The sequence below is a fragment of the Malaclemys terrapin genome, chromosome 1 (assembly GCF_027887155.1).
Source record: "Malaclemys terrapin pileata isolate rMalTer1 chromosome 1, rMalTer1.hap1, whole genome shotgun sequence".
NCBI classification, from domain to species: domain Eukaryota; kingdom Metazoa; phylum Chordata; order Testudines; family Emydidae; genus Malaclemys; species Malaclemys terrapin.
Window position 1 is genome coordinate 304653892 of NC_071505.1, and position 17515 is coordinate 304671406.

General features: G+C 42.3%; 1 protein-coding gene across 6 annotated transcripts in view; it reads left to right on the forward strand.

Annotated features, from left to right (window-relative positions):
* The window catches only part of N4BP2L2 (NEDD4 binding protein 2 like 2), a 102215-nt gene that overhangs the window by 34338 nt on the left and 50362 nt on the right, over window positions 1-17515 (forward strand). For 4 of the 6 annotated variants that reach the window (XR_008443502.1, XM_054015329.1, XM_054015330.1 and 1 more), the window contains one exon: window positions 5947-6090. The exons of 1 other annotated variant lie outside the window; for it this stretch is intronic. Coding sequence is in view for 4 of the 5 variants with exons in the window: in XM_054015329.1 (XP_053871304.1) it covers window positions 5947-6090 (144 nt within the window). In the remaining variant the exon portion in view is untranslated. Of the gene's footprint in view, window positions 1-5946; window positions 8527-17515 lie in introns of those variants that run through there. One more of the 6 variants, XM_054015333.1, reaches the window with a different exon arrangement.

Here is a 17515-nt window from a genome sequence, read left to right on the forward strand (position 1 = left end):
ATCAGCCTCCATTGTTAACAGAAGAGGTCTAGATGGACAAGGATGGAAGCAGAAATGAAAGCCTCTTTTAGCCGATCGAATACCAGTTGAGTCTCCGCAGACCAGACAAACCAGGCTCCCTTTTTCAGAAGGGCCATTGGGGGGCTACCAGGTATTGAAATCTCAGGTGAAACACTGGTAGAAGTTAGCAAACCTTAAGAATCATTGTATGCCCCAGACATCCCTCGGAGCAGCCCATTCTGGGATGGTAGAGACCTTATGTGGGTCCATAGCCCCTCTGGAGAGACAACTATGATTTAATTTAGTGTATAAGTCGTCTGACACATACATTCTAGAACATGGTTTACATGCTGGTCATTCTGGTTCTTGTTTTCAGAGAATATCAGGATGTCATCTAAGTAAATTACTACAAAACGGTCTAACATATTTTTGAAACTGTCATTTATAAAATGTTGAAAAGTAGCAGCGGCATTGTGTAGTCAGACCAGCATCACAGTGTATTCAAAATATCTATAACAGGTGCAGAATGTAATAGTCAATACACAGGTGTAGGAAACCATCCTTCTCGGTGACAAATAAAATTGGAGCCCTGGCCAAGGACTTGGAGGGACAGATGAACCTGTTGCACAGGCTCTCTTGTAGGTAGCTTCTAGGGGCCTGCAGCTTGGGTTCTGAAAAGGAATAAATATGTTCAAAAGGGATTTCCACTCTGGCCTGGATATTTATAGGGCAATTATAGGGCTGATGAGGCAGCAAAATATTGGTCCTCCCTTTGTCAAAAATATCAAACAGGTCCTGGTACTTTGCAGTTATAGCCATAGTAGTTGGGGGGCTGGCTGTGTCTAGTGAGGCCCCTCCTAACCTGCCTTAGCCTGGCTTGGAGAGAGACAGCTTCAACAAGTATAAGATGGGGGCTGTCTCTTTCCCCTGACTGAGGTTGAGACGCCAGGTCTGACATGATTGCAGAGAGGTGAACTTGATCATGATAGAGCTCCAGCAGTTGTGAGGGTGATGGGTGGTTTGCCAGGTGATGCCAGAAATAACTATAAAGAGGGGGGAACAGATTAGGCCAAACTGTAAGGTCTCCTGGTGGTCCTGGATAGTGGCGACTTCTGAAGGAGCTGTTTCTCATGTAACTGGGCTGGAGGAAAATAGAGATCCATTGACCGCTTCAGTGAGGTCTGGGATGGAATTGACTCATGTTGGTATCTGGTGTTATGAGGTGCTCCTGTGTCCACGAGGGCTTCCAGGTGGATGTCTGCCATGGCCAGATGTCTTAAGCAGAGTGGGAGCTGAAGGTGAGTAAGTTGGAGCACTGCCACTAACCTGTGAAGTGGAACTGGTGTATCGAGCTAGATCCAGGGGAATTACAACATCCCCAACCAGGATTCTCGTAGAAGGTTGAGGCCCGGTATTTCCTTGTTGGGAGACGGACCGACCTTTAGCTGGGCAACTTGAGCTGTAATGTCTAGTTCTGCCACAATAAAGGCATAGGCCTTCCAAGTGGCATTGGTTCTTTTCACCATCAGAAAGGCAGGACCAGACAGTGCCAAGTTACATAGGCTCTGGTTGCGGCAAGAGGTCAGTGGGGAGCTCAGTCTGGGCATGAGTGACCGAGACTAGTATATGGTCAGGGCACCATTGCCTTTTCCTGGCAACATTCCAATAGCCGGCTATCAATTCTTATGTTTAAATTGATCGGGGTGCCAAGATTTCTGCCCAGGCCACTTGGTCCTTCTCTTCATCACTCAGACCATGACAGAAGTGGTGGTGCTGCATGGCCTTGCTCCATTCCGTGTCAGCTGCAAGGCAGCAGAACTTTGTGGCATAGCTAGCGACCAGCTTGTGGCCTTGTCTCAGGGCTTGAAGTGCTGATTCTGCCATATGTGTCCGGTTCGGGTCATTGAAATGTGTTGTCATGGCCTGGATAAAGTTCATTGGTTCAGAAACCCATGAGAAGCCCTGTGGTCCCCATTGCACTTGTCTGGGTGGGGAATCATAGGACTGGAAGAGTCCTCGAGAGGTCATCTAGTCCAGTCCCCTGCACTCATTGCAGGACTAAGTATTATCTAGTCCATTCCTGACAGATGGTTGTCTAACCTGCTCTTAAAAATCTCCAATGATGGAGATTCCACAACCTCTCTAGGCAATATATTCCAGTATATTAACCACCCTGACAGGAACTTTTTCCTAATGTCCAACCGAAATCTCCTTTGCTGCAATTTAAGCTCATTGCTTCTTGTCCTATACTCAGAGGTTAAGTAGAACAATTTTTCTCCCTCCTCCTTGTAACAACCTTTTATGTGCTTGAAAACTGTTATCATGTCCCCTCTCGGTCTTCTCTTTTCCAGACTAAACAAATCCAATTTTTTCAGTTTCCCCTCATAGGTCATGTTTTCTAGACCTTTAATCATTTTTGTTGCTCTTCTCTAGACTTTCTCCAATTTGTCCACATCTTTCCTGAAATGTGGCGCCCAGAACTGGACACAATACTCCAGTTGAAGCCTAATCAGCGTGGAGTAGAGCAGAAGAATTACTTTTCGTGTCTTGCTTACAATGCTCCTGCTAATACATCCCAGAACAGGGGTGGGCAAACTACGGGCCGCATCTGGCCTGTCAGAGCTTTTAATCCAGCCCTCAAGCTCCCACCAGGGAGTAGGATCGGGAGCTTTCTGTGCGGCACCCAGAATCAGTGTGGCATGTCCCCCTTCTGGCTCCTACATGTAGGGGAAGCCAGGGGGCTCCACATGATGTCCCCCCCCCCCCAGCTTCTACTGGCCAGGAACTTTGGCCAATGGGAGCTGTCTGCAGACAGGACAGCGTGCGGAGTCACCTGGCCACGTTGTGCCTCCGCATAGGAGCCACAGGGGGGCATGTCGCTGCTTCCGGAAGCTGCGGGGGCAGTGCCTGCAGACGGGGCAGCGTGCAGAGCCGCCTGGCCAGCACTGTGCTTCTGCATAGGAGCCAGAGGAAGGACATGCTGCTGCTGCTTCGTGGAGCTGCTTGAGGTAAGCGCCACCCAGAGCCTGCACCTCTGAGCCTCCTGCGGCCAAACCTCCTGCCCCAGCCATGATCCCCCTCCCGCCCTCAGAATCCCTCGGTCCCAGCCTGGAGCACCCTACTGCACCCCAGACCCACCCCAGAGCCTGAACCCCCTAGCTGGAGCCCTCATCCCTACCCCAGCCTGGAGGCCTCTCCCACACCCTGAACTCCTCATTGCTGGCCCCACCCCACAGCCTGCTTCCTCAGCCGGAGCCCTCACCCCAACCCCCAATTTTGTGAGCATTCATGGCCCGCTATACAATTTCTATACCCAGATGTGGCACTCAGGCCAAAAAGTTTGCCCACCCAGTCCCAGAATGGGATTTGCTTTTTTTGCAACAGTGTTGCACTGTTGACTGATATTAAGCTTGTGGTTCAATATGACCCCCAGATCTCTTTCCGCAGTACTCCTTCCTAGGCAGTCATTTCCCATTTTGTGTGTGTGCAACTGATTGTTCCTTCCTAAATGAAGTACTTTGCATTTATCCTTATTGAATTTCTTCCTATTAATTCAGACCATTTCTCCAGTCTGTCCTGATCATTTTGAATTTTAATCCTATCCTCTAAAGCATTTGCAACACTTCCCAGCTTAGTATCGTCCGCAGACTTTATAAGTGTACTCTCTATGCCATCATCTAAATCATTGATGAAGATATTGAACAGAACCGGACCAAAAACTGATCCCTGTGGGACCCCACTCGTTATGCCCTTCCAGCATGACTGTGAACCACTGATAACTAGTCTTTGGGAATGGTTTTCCAACCAGTTTTGCACCCACCTTATAGCAGCTCCATCTAGGTTGCATTTCCCTAGTTTGTTTATGAGAAGGTCATGTGAGACCGTATAAAAAGCTTTGATACTGTCAATAGGAATGAAAAGGAATCTTTGGTTTCTTTACTGTATACTCCACCTGCAGAGTGCTATTCTGCGCCTCTGTGGGGAACCCAGATCAGCTAAGGAAGGACCTCCAGGTGCAGAATCCATCCCTATCAGTGGCTCTTTTTCCTGCCCCTCTCTGAATCTTCTCTTCAGTTTTGTGGGCTGCTCAAACTACAATGAACAAGCCATGGGCAGCCTTGCCTATTGGTCAGGGTGGGAGGCTGGCTTAATGGTTGGAACAGAGGTAACCAGGCTTAGTGGCCAGTTTTGGAGTCAAATTATCACTTTTGGGGGGCCAGCCGAGAGCCAGAGACCCGGAGCCAGGGGCAGAGCAGTGATCAGAAACTGAATGTCAAGTCCAGGGAGTGAGCCAGAAACCAGGAGCCACGGGTCAGAGCTGTAGTCAGAAGATGAATACCAAGTCCAGCAAGCAAGTCAGAGCCAGGAATCAGGAGTCAAGGGTCAGAGTGTAGGCCGGAGACAAGAGCAGGGATTAGGAATCCAGGAACAGAACCAAAGACAAGGAACAGAAAGCAGGAGCGGGGTTTCAGAGTAAGGGCTAGGAGCAAGAAGGGAGCTGAGAGCAGGACCAAAAACATAGCTGCTGCTGTAGAATGCTGTGGAGCAGCCAGGAACCTACGGCTGCTGCAGTGTTTGTTTGAGACTGAGAGTGCTGAAGTCTTCAGCCAATCTGGGTTCATTAGCTGAGTCAGCCAAGTACAATGAGCAGGGTCTGTGTTCAGCTGAGGGTCCCTGATATGGCCCCCATCACGGTTGTATCTAACAGCACCATAGTATCTGATAGATAAATAGAAAGAAGAGTTATCTTAGAACAGTATACACATATTGTCCATATTAACAGTTTGTAAGATATTGCAAACCCATGCAGTATCTTTGGGGTCCATTGTTTTAAATAAATGGTTTATGTATGATTGTGTTCTATTCCATGAGGGAGGATTACCACAGCTCTTCCGGGAATTAAAAACAGTGGGTCGTGACTAAGGTAAATCAGCCAGGTTGTAACCCTCCCAGAGAGGTACCACTTCCTGGAGAGGCTCACATACACTATTTCTAAGCAGATTCTCCAAAGACCAGTAGACAAAGAAAGGACTTTTGGATAAATAGCCTGAGTTTAAACTGACTCGGGGTCTTGTTTCTAGTCTATCAAACAGACAGTAGCTGCTGTCCAAGGGAGGCCCTATCCCTTGCAGAAGAATTGGAAAGACTTTGGCCTACTGGGGCCCCATAAGACTAATGGGTGACCTCTGGTAGGCTGTTTGTTTTTATGTGTTTGTTTACCTGATGAATAAATGTACTTGCTTAGAAAAAGCTGTGTAATGACCTGTCACTGCTGGCATTCACACTACTTATAGCCCTTGGAGAGAAAGCAAAGCACGGGTCTTGGGTTTTTTTAGGCAGAATGGTTTGCTGCCGTTATTGTAGTAGAAGACCGGGAGCTGTGCAGCCTTAAAACCACTGGTTGGGGGGGAGTGAGATGCAGGTCTCTGCCCCAGAGAGGTGATGACTGGGAGCCAGAAACCTTGAATTGGGTGCCCTCAAGGGACCACAGAGGAGGAAATACAGGTGCAGTTCTACTGAAACTGTGACAAACAGCACCACATTTCTGTATAAAGGAAAATACTTTTTTAAAAATATTTTTGAATGTACAGTATATACAATGAATTGTGTTAAAAAGATGCAATACAATTTGGATATTATAAGACGGTAAATATTGTGTAATTAAATCTGAATTTCCACCCACTACAGCATATTGTTTTTCAGAAGTGTGTAGTCAGTTGTAGTGAATTCATCTGTTTCAACTATATTTAAGCTTGCTGTTTTGTAGTGTTGGAAAAACCTATGTGATCCTTCTGGATCTTGAAAGTAGGCAGAAGATTAAATGATGGCATTTGACAGTCTGGATAGATGGAGAGGATAAAACACAAGATACTCTTCAAAAGTTTAAGAAAGACTGAAAACATATAAAAAGTACCAAACAGTTTATTTAAATTATTATTTTTGTAGGAGGAATAAACATGGGGTCCCTCGTGAGAAGATTGCTCAGATGTTGGAACGATATGAATATCAAATGTCCATCTCTGTTGTAATGAATTCAGTGGAACCTCCTCACAAAAACACACAAAGGCCACCTCCACAGCGAAGACAGAGGTGGGGAAGCTGTATAGACTCTTGGAATTCTTTCAGTGTTTCAAATAACCGATAACTCAGGTTATATTCAACTAACACCATTTTTTTGATCACCCTTTTAAAAATATTGAACAGTGAACTTTCTCCTGAGGTTTAAATAGGCTTAATGCAATTAAAGGACCATTCTCTCTTGGAGATTGTTCCATTAAACAAAGTTTTGGAGGCTTAAATGTAAATAAAATTTAATATAAAAATGTATGTTAAATGTTTTTACAATCTCTATTTATTACATTTGTACTAACTTTGGTTTTGGATAGTATGAAGTAAACAAGTTTTCCTTTATAGTTGGGTCTCAAATAATGTTGTCTAAGGAGGATACTGTTGAACAGTTTTTTGTGTTTGTTCTTTTTTTGAGGAAGACCTGACAAAACTGTTTTTTAAATAGAACTCAGAAAAGCCTAGAGGAATAGGTTATGTGTGTAGTTTATTGCATTTTAACTATTTCCACTGCTTTTTAATATTTTATCCAATTTTTACCAGGTTTTTATATTGAACAATTATGTTTTCTATTTCTTGGTGGATGCTTGTTCATTTTAATTGGTATCCAAAATGTTGTCACACTTATAACCCAGATTTCTTTCCCTCTTCCCTTTGTTTCCATCTTCACTTTTGGCCCAGAGTCTCATCTGGCAGCTAAACCAATGTGCTGCAATTGCAGTATTCACCAGCCTGAAATTACAAACCAGGATTTGTCTTGAATTTGCTATCTACTGAAATACCAAATGTAATTGTGCCTAGAAACTATCTAAATTTATTTTTTGAGATTTTTGTTGGCATGAAAATGTACAGCTGCGTTTCTTTAAGTTACAGCATTAAGATGCTTAATTAGAACTGAGTCTTGGGCTAAGTGTTCTAACTGGGCAAAGAAAACAGAATACTTAAAATATTAGTCTCTCAGGGCCCATCTGCAGTTGGAGTGTGTGCAATTCCACCAAGTAGGTACAGGTGGACAGTGGTCTCAGTTCTGTAAAACCACATTACATTCTTTTCATGATTTTGGCACAGATAATATTCTCTTCTTAGCAGATACCTAAAACTGAACCAGCATGGAGATTGATCATTTTATTGCCATAGATCCTTTTTACCTTAGGCTTAAACACTGGTATGGTAGTAAGTTTTAAATTTAATGCTTGCATTTTTCCTGGTCCCTGGACTAATAAAGTATCTCTCTGTCTATTATTGCTGTCATTGTTTTAGTAGTCCAGTGTAAGTCTGACAAAATTAATATTTTGTTCTTATGTTTTATGGTTTTATAGTACTTAAACAGCAGTTGATATAGTGCATCTTTGGACTCTGCCAGATTGGATTTTCTGTTGTGTGTTAAGAAATGTGGGGGAGATGTTGATGGCAAATTTGTTCAAGAATATTTGTCCATTGCGTAAATAGATCTTAATTTAATATTTAATTCTGTTCTTCAAAGACAATTGTAAAGAACTTGGTTGTGTGCGGTACTATCAGCATAAGATAGCAATTATATTGCAGACACCAAGATGCATTTTTTACAATGAATGGATACGTTTATCATGCCTCATTGAACATGTTTATACTGTAGTGATACGATGGCAGAAAAAAGAATTGGCATATTTACAATGGCTGCTCAAGTAAACTGCCTAAAGCAAACCTCATTAATTTCAAAGAATGTAATATGGTATCCATTTGTACCTCTACAATAAGGGGCTAGTCATACAAGACATCTACAGGGAATGGGATGAATTTAGTGATCTTTAGATACTTGTAAGGAGAGAACAAAGGTCATTGGCTGTCTATATGCTGTCTGACTGAGAACCACAAAACAAGTTTTTAAATCTGAGGCTCTTACTTGAAAAGTGGTTGATGCAATTAAGACTTCTGTAATTGTGTAGGAAACTATAACAAAACGAGGTTTTTTTCAATTTTTAAATAAAATTTAAATCTTGGGTCTAAAAGTACTTGACTTTGTCCTTCCCAGGCACCATTTATTGGGAGTCCAGATATGCAATGCAAACTTTTAGGACTTTATACAGCTGTCATTCTAGTATTCTAAGAAGAGTATATGATCAGGCCCCATTATAGTGGTTTTGAAGGGGAACATTTGAACTTGTAATGGGGTCAGGTTGAATAAACCATAAAATCATTATTTCGTTTTTGAGAAAGGGAAGAACAGAAAAGTTAAGGCGAAGTTGTAGATGCCTTTGAAGGATGGCTTCATATAAAAATACATGTCATATCACTAGGCCTCTCGATTAATCGCAGTTAACTCACGTAATTAAGTAAAAAATTAATCAAGAATTAAAATATTAATCGTGGTTAATCACAGTTTTAATTGCATTGTTAAACAATAGACTACTAATTGACATTTATTAAATATTTTTGGATGCTTTTCTATATTTTCAAATATACTGATTTTAGTTACAACACAATACAAAGTGTACACTGCTCACTTTATATTACTTTTTATTGCAAGTATTTTCACTGTAAAAATTATAAAAGAAACAGTATTTTTTAATTCACCTCATACAAGTACTGTAGTGCACTCTCTTTATTGTGAAAGTGCAACTTACAAATGTAGATTTTTTTGTTGATGTTAGATAACTGCACTTGAAAACAAAACAATGCAAAACTTTAAAGCCTACAAGTCCACTCAGTCCTACTTCTCGTTCAGCCAGTCGCTAAGACAAATAAGTTTGTTTACATTTATGGGAGATAATGCTGCCCACTTCTTATTTACAGTGTCATCTGAAAGTGAGAACAGGTGTTGGCATGGGACTTTTGTAGCCCTTGCAAGGTATTTATGTGCCAGATATGCTAAATATTCGTATACCCCTTCATGCTTTGGCCACCATTCCAGAGGACGTGCTTCCATGCTGATGATGCTTGTTTAAAAAAATAATGCATTAATTCAATTTAGATTGAACTCCTTGGGGGAGAATAGTATGTCACCGGCTCTGTTTTACCCACGTTCTGCCATATATTTCATATTATAGCAGTCTCGGATGATGACGCAGTACATGTTCATTTTAAGAACACTGTAGCTGCAGATTTGACAAAACGCAAAGCATGTACCAATACGAGATTTCTAAAGATATCTACAGCACTTGACCCAAGGTTTAAGAATCTGAAGTGCCTTCCAAAATCTGAGAGAGATGAGGCATGGAGGATGCTTTCAGAAGTCTTAAAAGAGCAACACTCTGATGCGGAAACTGCACCAAAAAAGAAAATCAACCTTCTGCTGGTGGCATTTGACTCAGATGATGAAAATGAACATGCGTCAGTCCGCACTGCTTTGGATTGTTATCGAGCACAACCCGTCATCAGCATGGATGCATGTCCCCTGGAATGGTGGTTGAAGCATGAAGGGACATATGAATCTTTAGCGCATCTGGAATGTAAATATCTTGTGATGCCGGCTACAACAGTGCCATGAGAACACCTGTTCTCACTTTCAGGTGACGTGAACAAGAAGTGGGCAGCATTATCTCCTGCAAATGTAAAAAAATTGTTTGTCTGAGCGATTGGCTGAACAAGAAGTAGGACTGAGTGGACCTGCAGGCTCTAAGATTTTTCATTGTTTTATTTTTGAATGCAGGTTTTTTGGTACATAATTCTATATTTGTAAGTTCAACTTTCATGATAAAGAGATTGCACTACAGTACTTGTATTAGGTGAATTGAAAAACATTATTTCTTTTTTTAAAGTGCAAATATTTGTAATAAAAAAAATATAAAGTGAGTGCTGTACACTTTGTAGACTGCATTGTAATTGAAATCAATATATTTGAAAATGTAGAAAACATTCAAAAATATTTAAATAAATGGTATTCTATTGTTTAAGAGTGTGATTAATCGCAATTAATTTTTTTAATTGTTTGACAGCCCTACATAGCACTAGAGAGTAACAAGGTCCATTGCACAAGATAGTAGAGCACTGTTTTAAGATATTGGTTTTAGAAGAATCGTCTGTATTTTTAAAAAAATCAGGATTTGGTAGTTAAGAAAATTTTTTTGAAATTTGCTAAGATTTTTGAGATGGTTTTCCATATAAACATATTAGGCAATAAATAGAAATACTTGATGTTGAACTAATGTTTTAAATACACTTTTTGGTTTAGTGGGGTTTAGTTTTGAAGACTTGCGTCAGCATGCTTTTGTTTTATTATGAAGCAATTGTGAAAACAGTATTTTTAATTAGAGTCTGAGAAACATCAAGATTGAAAATCCAGACATTTAATGCAGTCTCTTTCTGTGGTTCTGTACACCTATTGTGCAATTTTAAGTTTGTACAATGTGATGTATATCTAACGTAGTGTTTTGATAAGAAATTTTATTAAAACTAAAAGTTGACATACTATTTTGTTTTCTTTTTAGTAACGGTTTTAATCATTTGCAAGTTATTGCAGTTAAGATGTTTTTGTAGTCAGTGCATGAATTGTTAAAATATTTGAATTATAGTGTATTTCATAAGTTAACATTCTATTAAATACATCCCCTTATTGTATCTTATTCACAACCACTTGTATTACTTTTTCTTCAGTTTTCATGTATGGTTATCAACATAAATATACTTAAAGAAGGCATAGAAATCATAGGAAAAAGTCTCAATTGTTTTCTGTATCCCAAATCTTTGTACACATTACTACTTTAAGGGGGAAAAAAAAGTGTTAGGAAGCCTCATTTCACTTACCATTGTGATTCTGTCAGTTTCTATAGCCCATAATTAGGTTAGAAAATTACTTGGTTTTGTCTTCAGTTTACATCAAGATATTATAGAAAAAATAGCCAATGACTGGAATCTGATACGTTTTTGTAAGAATTTTGCAATAACTTAACCTTCAGCTTTTAAAGGAAGTTTGGAGGTGACACTGATTTTTCGTTTTCACTTGGAAACTTTTGTTTAAATTGTGAGGTTTAATTCTTGTCTAAAAGGTTAAAAAACAATGTACAGGCATCTTCTATGTTTTTGGCCTATCTGGAATTATAATTCATGGGTCATGGTTATGTTTTTGGTATAAAAAGCACACAGATGAAAGTAGGCTAGTATGTACGAAGAATATATTACTTTTTACAACTTAGCATGTTACCAGCATTTTCTGTAAACCTGTATTCTATCTCATTTGTAAATCTATATTCTAGGGTAAGTGCAAAGGTGTGGTAAGTGTAAACAAAATGAAAATGCTCTGCTGATTGTATAATAGATGTCCTTTGTTATATATATATTTTTGGCTATGTTTTATTTCCTTGTATTTTGTATATCTGTATCTGCTGGGGGTATGAAAAGTCATTGTAATGAGCACTAATTTATAAATAATATCAGAACATTAAGCCCTTCATGGCAGAAACTTTGCCCTCTCTTTTGAGTCTATGTCCTTAGTGATGCTCCACCATAGGATGTACATGTGCCTGTGTGCTCTCAGTCGGAGACTGCAAGTTAATGTCCTTAGACCTGCACAGAGTAGCACCTCATGTGCTAAACAAGGGCATATAGGGAGGCGTGAGCCCAGGCCCACTCAGTTCCTTCTCATCTGCCTGCAGCTTGAGATAGAGAGTTCTGCTGTATTCACTTCCTGCCTTCACTTTGTGAATTCTTTATTTTGTTTATTTGTTTTAATAGTTTCTATTCATTATCTATTTTCGTTTGATATCTTTATTTTATTTAGTACTCTTGTATTGGTTGAGGGGCAGGGGGACTCTTTCCTCTTCTCTTTTTTTCGTCTTTTTTTGGTGTCAGAGCACAATTTGTTATGCCCAAGGCCCCACAGCTTAGGACCTGAGAGATTTGCCACATGTCATTTGCCCATAGTGAGGAACAATCTAGCTACCTGTGGTGTTTGGGGACCCCTCCCAACACTTCTAAATGCAAGGTCTGTCTGGCTTTGAAAGGAAGATGCAAGAAAGACAGGGAGAATAGACTTAAGCTCCTATTAATAGAATGTGCTCTAGCTCTGGAGGGGTCTGCGTCCTCTCCCTGTACATTGGCCTCTACATCTCAAGCTGCCTCAGTCTCAATTGCTGCCTTGTCTGCAGCCCTGGACAATAAAACTCTTAAAAAGAAGAAAACATAGGTCTCAAAGCAAGGAAATGAAGAAAAAGGGGCAGGTCATCCCATGAGACTCGCTGTCGGGAGACCTCTCATTCCTGTAAGGATACAGGCGATGCTCTGACTGAGTCCAATACCAAAGCAGAAACCAGTTTTGACATACCTACCATCAGAGCAACTACCATGGCAGCACCATCTGATACCTTGTAGCACTGTGAGATACACAGGACTCCTGTCCGTGCCCTGGTATCGGTATTTCACTGTACCTCTGAAAGGGGAGATGACTCTGCAGTTTACCTCAGTACCACCATAGCTTCCATCTCACCTGCCAGTAACTATCCAAACCTTATGTGAAAGCCCTCCATCTCCTTCCAGGTTCCTTTCATCAGAGGATCTCATTATCTCTGATGCACCTGTGTCGCCAGTGCTGGCAAGATCTACCAGTACCACCACCTTGGTACCACTACGAAAGCAGCAAATTGAAACTTGTTTATGTCTCAAGGCTTCAGTACTGGTTAGAACACCAGAGTGCAGCTCCCTCCTCCTTAGTTCAGGGGAAGTTTTCTCTGATTCAGAGATCTCGGTACAGGGATACATACCAGTACTGTATTACCCTTCCCTCATGAGTCCCTTTCATGAAGAGGATCCTAGAGAACCTACCAGACATCATAGGCTCAGAGATTATGATTATCATTGAAGTCCCTTCTCTTATCCCCTTCCCATTGGGGTTACTGGGACCCATGGGGTACTACAGCAACCAACTCCATCAGGTGCCTAAGAGAAAGCACTGGCACTCACCAGTACCCTACCAGCCACTGGCACCTACAAATCATCCTATAGTATTGTGTGCATCTGTACCACACACCTCAGTACCACACAGTTCTCCAGTGCCGGACAATGTACAGGAAGAGCAAGAATTGCAGGCGGAGGAGATCTCCCTTTATTTCCAGACTAGGCAGTAATGCTACCACCTCACTCTTACACTGATGATTTTAAGATCTTCCAGGACCTCCTGAAAAGACTAGTGGACTTACTTCAGATCCCACTAGAGGAAGTTCAAGAGTCAAAACATTACTTGATGGACATCCTGAACATTAGTCTCAGAGAAAGGTTGCCCTACCCATCATTGAGGCTTTATCATCTGCTGCACATACCCTTTGGGAAACACCTGCCACAATCCCACCAACCTGTAAGTGGACAGATAAGAAATAAAATATCCTACCGAAAGCAGTGAAGTACTTCTTCCACTCTAACCACACTTTCCTTGTAGTGGATGCAACCAGTGTAAGGAACTGTCAAGCTTACTCTAGATTCCCTGTCAGATGGAGATGCCTAAACAGTTGGACTTGCCAGGAAGGAAGAGCTACTCATTAGCTACTCTCCAATTTTATATTACCAGCTACCAGGCCTTGACAAAATATGATTTTTAACACACACACTAAATTTACCCATTATATTGAGCACGTGCCACAAGACCAGAAAGATCAATTTCAGTCTGTCATCACTGAGGGGAAGTTGGTTGCAAAAGCCTCCCTGCAAGATGTTGTAGATGCTGCTGACACAGCTTCCAGGTCCATGGCCATGGCGGTAGTTATGAGAAGAGCATTCTGATTTCAGTCTTCAGGCATTGCAAGGGATGTACAAAACACCATGAAAAATGTCTCACTTGAAGGGCCCAAGTTCTTCAGCGAACATACAGACTCCTCTCTTCACATGCTCAGGGATTCCAGAGCAATGTTGCAGTCACTGGAAATGTATGTGCCTGCAACGAAAAGGCCTTTAAGTAGATTCCAAACCACTCAAAGATCAAAACCATTCCAATACCATCAGCACACTTTCTCTAAGCCTCAGGAGCCCTTCAGGAGAAAGGTCAGGATACAGAAACTGGGGCCTCCAATCCCTACTTCTGCCCAATCAGCCCTCTCCCTCTAAGAGGCACTTTCGACACCTTGGTCTAGAGCAGGGGTTCTCAAACTGGGGGTTGGGACCCCTCAGGGGGTCACGAGGTTACTACATGGGGGGTCACGAGCTGTTAGCCTCCACCCCAAACCCTGCTTTGCCTCCAGCATTTATAATGGTGTTAAATATATTTAAAAAGTGTTTTTAATTTATTGAGGGGGGGGGGTCGCACTCAGAGGCTTGCTATGTGAAAGGGGTCACCAGTAAAAAAGTTTGAGAGACACTGGTCTAGAGCATCAACCAATTCAGTCCACTGGATCACATGTTGTGTGACTATCCCTCCTTTGGAGACCATCACGCAACCTACTTGTCTGGAGTACCTTATCTCAGATAAGTGCATCGTGGAGGTTGTCAAAATGGGCTACTCTGTACACTGGGTTCTTTTCCTCCTTCCTACCACCTTTCCATTCCTCTTCAGGGATTCTTCTCATGAGCAACTCCTAAAAGAAGAATTTCATTCTCTCCTCCTCCTAGGAGCAGTAGAACCAGTCCGACTAGAGTTCATCAGAAGATGGTTCTATTCCAGTTACTTGTTCCCAAGAAAGGTGAACGGTGGACACCAATCCTTGACCTCAGGAACTTTGAACAGCACTTGAGAATGGTGTCATAATTCCATCCCTAAGTCTATAGGATGCCTACTTTCATATAGCCATCCACCTCTCCCAAAAGCATTTCCTAAGATTTGTGATGGGGCACACTGTCAATATTGAGTTCTCCCCTTCAGACTCTCCATGTCCCCAAGGGTGTTCACAAACATTCTCTCAGTGGTAGCGGTTCACAATGTTCCCATATTTGGATGACTCGCTTCTCAGAGGCCAGTCACCGCAAGATGTCCAGTCGGCAATGTTCAGAGCAAGAACACTATTCCAATTTCTGGGCCTCCACATCAACCACAAAAAATCCATACTAACTCCAGTACAGACAATAGACTTTATAGAAGCTACTCTGGACTCTGCAACAAGAGCTACCTCTCCAAGGAGTGATTCTTCACCCTGTCCAACCTAATCTCAACATTACAGTGCAGCCCGCAAACTGTGAGACTTGTCTGCAGGATTTGGGCCATATGTCGGCCTCCACATATGCGACTCCTCACAAGGATGCCTCCAGACATGGATAAGAACAGTGCATACCCCAGACCCAACCTCTCCAAATGTGTTACAGTGCCTCAGAAGGTGTAGGACTCTCCTACATGGTGAAAGGACTCAAGGAAGGTCTGTGTTGGAACCACAGTCTTAAATCAAGCACCTTCGAAGGCCCTTACAACATGCATCTCTGTTAGGATGGGGAGTTCAGCATAGGGAGACAGCAAAGGGCAAATGGTTGTCACAGGAATTGGTGTTCCATATCAATATCTTGGAGCTAAGACTGGTACATTATTCTTGCCAATACTTCCTTCACGCCATATGAGGTCACTCGGTCAGAGTAATGCTGGACAACAGGGCAGTGATGTATTACATCAACCTCCAGGGCAGAGCAAGATCCCAGTCCTTATGTGCAGAGTCGTTAAGGCTGTGCAACTGGTGTATCTACCAGCAAACAGAGATATCAGCAGTCTGTCTACCAGGGCTCCAGAAAACAGTCACACAATCCCTGAGTAAACACTTATAGTAAGATCAGGAATGGGAGCTCAAAGACTTTTCCGCAGCATCTGCTACACATAATGTAGTCCAAGGGAGGTTACAGCCACAACACTCTGGGGGATGTACTGACAACACCATGATCCCATACCCTTCTTTGTACTTATAACTATACCATTATCCACAAGACTGTTCTCAAGCTGCCCAAGAAGGAGCGAGAGCTATCCTCATAGCACCTGCTTGTCTAAAACAGATGAGGCACTCAAACTTGGTCCACCTCTCAGAGGTAAGACCCCTCTGACTTCCTGTGTTCTATTGACTCAGAACTCAGAGTCCCTCATGCATCCCAACCCCTCCTCCCTGAATTTGAGAACAGGGCTCCTCAATGGCATTCAAGCATGGAAATGACCATTTTGCATAGAGATCAGTCAGTTCTCTTATCCGGCAGAAAGCCTGGTACTTACAAGACTTGCCTCCAAAAGTGGAAGCACTTCCAATCCTGGGGCTCCCTTCCATCTTTTCAAGCCTCAGAAGTTCCACTTTTCAAGATCCTGGACTACCTGCTAGAATGAAAAGCACAGGGTCTCTCAGTGAGCTCAGTCTTAGTCACATCTGACCGCCATCACAACCTTCCACTCATCTATCAAGGCATCTCAGTCTTTGCCCATCGTACTGCAGCCAGATTTCTTAAAGGCCTATACAATTTGTTTCCTGCCATTCAACAACTGCCCCCCCAATGGTACCTCAGTCTGGTTTTAAATACTCTAAGGAAACCCCGCCTTCAAACTAATGGTGATCTGCTCCCTCCTCCACATTTTCCTCAAAATTTTGATCCTAATTGCCATCACCTCAAGGAGAATGGGGGAACTAGGAGTGCTCATGATGGACCCAGCATACACCACCACCTACAAATACAAAGTTATATTGCATCCCCATCCTTGCTTCTTCCCAAAGGTCTAATCCTAACATCACATTAACCAAGAAATTCCCCAAGTTTTCTAACTGGAACCTCATACCTCCAGAGAAGAATCAAGCCTTCATTCACTGGATGTCAGAGAGGCCTTTGCATTCTATCTGGACAGGACTAAACTATTCTGGGCCTCTCCCAAGCTATTTGTATAGGATGAAGGGCCAGCTGATCTCCACAAACAAATTGTTTAAGTGGGTTTTGGGTTGCATCTTGAGCTGCTATGAAAATACCAGGGTGAAATTCCCTCACAGAGTAACAGCACATTCCATTAGAGCTCAATCCACAGCTATAGCTCTGCTGAAGAACATTCTCATAGCAGAAATCTGCAGGACTGCTATTTTGTCATCTGTTTATACCTTTACCAAACATTACCCCATCTTACCGAAAGACACCACCTTTGGTGATGCACCTTTGAACCGTCCTGGACTTACCTCTTCAGCACCCACCTCCTCATTGAGTTACTGCTTGGGAGCGCACCCACAGGAACATATTCTTAATGAAGGAGAGGTTACTTACTTAACAGTAACTTGCGTTCTTTGAGATGTTTTGTCCCTATGGGTGCTGCTTCACCTCCCACCCTCCTCCTCCTCTGCTTTGGAGTTCAGTTTCGCAGTTGAGAAGGAAATAAGTGGCAACCAGCTTGCACTTCCCTATATGCCCTTGTTGAGAGCACAAGGCACTTCTCTGTGCAGGTGCAGGCCCACAGATGTTACTTTGCAGTCTCTGATCAAGAGCATTGGACACGCATAAAATATTTTGAAGAACTCAAGTGACTGTAAGGTATATAACCTCCCCTTCTTGCCTGTTTGAAGATCATAGAGCACACTGAGTGCTATATAAATAACAATAAGAGGTAATGAATAATAAT